General features: G+C 38.4%; 1 protein-coding gene across 1 annotated transcript in view; it reads right to left on the bottom strand.

Moving 5' to 3' along the window:
* The window catches only part of LOC119585036 (furin-like protease 2), a gene marked incomplete in the record, with an annotated part of 48,730 nt that overhangs the window by 2,558 nt on the left and 44,460 nt on the right, over positions 1-1,712 (bottom strand). The window contains 4 exon segments of the mRNA XM_037933653.1: positions 98-377; positions 669-815; positions 1,037-1,155; positions 1,558-1,705. Of these exon segments, the coding sequence (XP_037789581.1) occupies positions 98-377; positions 669-815; positions 1,037-1,155; positions 1,558-1,705 (694 nt within the window).

The following is a 1,712-nucleotide window of genomic DNA, read 5'->3' as shown; positions in this document are numbered from 1 at the left end:
TATATATATATCATAAACAGCATATTGATTATTCTCACAAATTTAAACAAGCACAAAATCAAAGCCTTTATGCTTTTCCACCTCCTCTGACACTCACCCATCAGGGCAGGAGGCAATACACTGATCCACATGCAGGTAGAATCGCGGTGAACAGGAGGAGCACGAGGAATACGAGGAACAGGTCTCACAGCCGTGAGCGCAGGGCAAACAACGGCCACGCTGGGCAAAGAAACCACTGGGACAGGTCTGGACACACTGGGAATTCATCAGGAACCGTTGTTGTGCACAATGTAGGCACTGGTCCTCCCTGGTGCCAATACAGGCTAGGCATGATGAATGGCATGCCTCACATGTGCCAGAGGGGCTGGCGTACTCATCTGGGTGCAGGAATAAATTGAATTTGTTATATTCAGGATCTGAGATTTCTAAAAGGGGAGAGTTGATTACTCACTTCAAGAAGAATTTTTTTTTTTGTTGAATGTACTTTACAACTACTCAAATAAATATATGTGTACCATTACTCTTCATCAAATAAAAAACTATATAATTACTTATAACAAGCATATACATAATTTCCTCATTATAATAACCTTTTACAGCAGTCTTAGTAATAAAAAAAAATATAATAAAGTGATTATACAATTGAGGTAATTTTCTTGGTGACTTACTGAGGTGACAATGGTTGGATCGAGCAACACAACGGCCAGACTTGGTCCTCCAGCCTTCAATGCAGGAGGTGCAGGAGTCACTGGTACAACTTGCACAGCCAGAGGGGCAAGGCAGGCATTCTTGTGTTGTTACATCACCATATGTTCCTGCAACAAGCAACATTAACTATGAAGTCTTTACAGTGATAAACTCTTTAATAATGTCATCTTTAATATTAATAACTTTACTGCTTATTCTGAATTGCAATCCCTGTTATAACCTCTAAAACTGAGAACAAATTTTTGATAAGACATAATTTTCAGAAGCAAACTTTGACTCAAAACAATGGTAAATGAGATTTCTAGAAAAATGCCTCTTGTCACGTTACCTTTAGGACAACGATAAACGCATTTCCCACGATGAAGGAAGGAGTTAGGTCTACAGGCAGCGCAATCTGCGTTGGTGCCTCCAACACAAGTCAGGCACTGTGGATAACAAGATCCACATCTGCAACAGACAACAGTAATTCATTAGTATTTATGATTTTCACTAAATACCTGAAATATTTTAATACAGCTAGCTCCTGACCTATGTAGATTTGAAAGAGGTAAGCATATCTTCATATTTTGAATTTTGATCTTTTATAAGCTAGTGATACATGGTATAACAATTTCTCATTAATAGTGAATACCCATGCAACCAAACCTCTAAACATTTTACTATAAGATGGCCCTTCAATTAGTTCAACTGTAGATGAATGCAGTTGTTCTGAGCAAATTTAATGTAAGCTTGACATACTATGAAGTTTGGTCTGTTTGATGTAAGCAAATGCCTTTCTCACTTCGTATTTTTCAATTCATTCTGTGATATACAGAAAAAATATATGACCAGCATTGTACTACAACTTACGAATTGTTGTCGGTCTCAAAGTAGCCATCAGGACATCTTGTTGTGCAGGTCCCATTACTGAGCAAGAGATTATGGCTACATCTGTTACACTGTCCTAGACCAGTACACTCATTGCAGTGACCCCCACAGTTTACACAGGTTCCATTCACTGAAAA

Source organism: Penaeus monodon, chromosome 19 (assembly GCF_015228065.2).
Source record: "Penaeus monodon isolate SGIC_2016 chromosome 19, NSTDA_Pmon_1, whole genome shotgun sequence".
In the NCBI taxonomy this organism is placed as follows: Eukaryota; Metazoa; Arthropoda; class Malacostraca; order Decapoda; family Penaeidae; genus Penaeus; species Penaeus monodon.
Note: the sequence above shows the minus strand (reverse complement) of the source record. Positions and strands in the feature narration are given on the sequence as shown.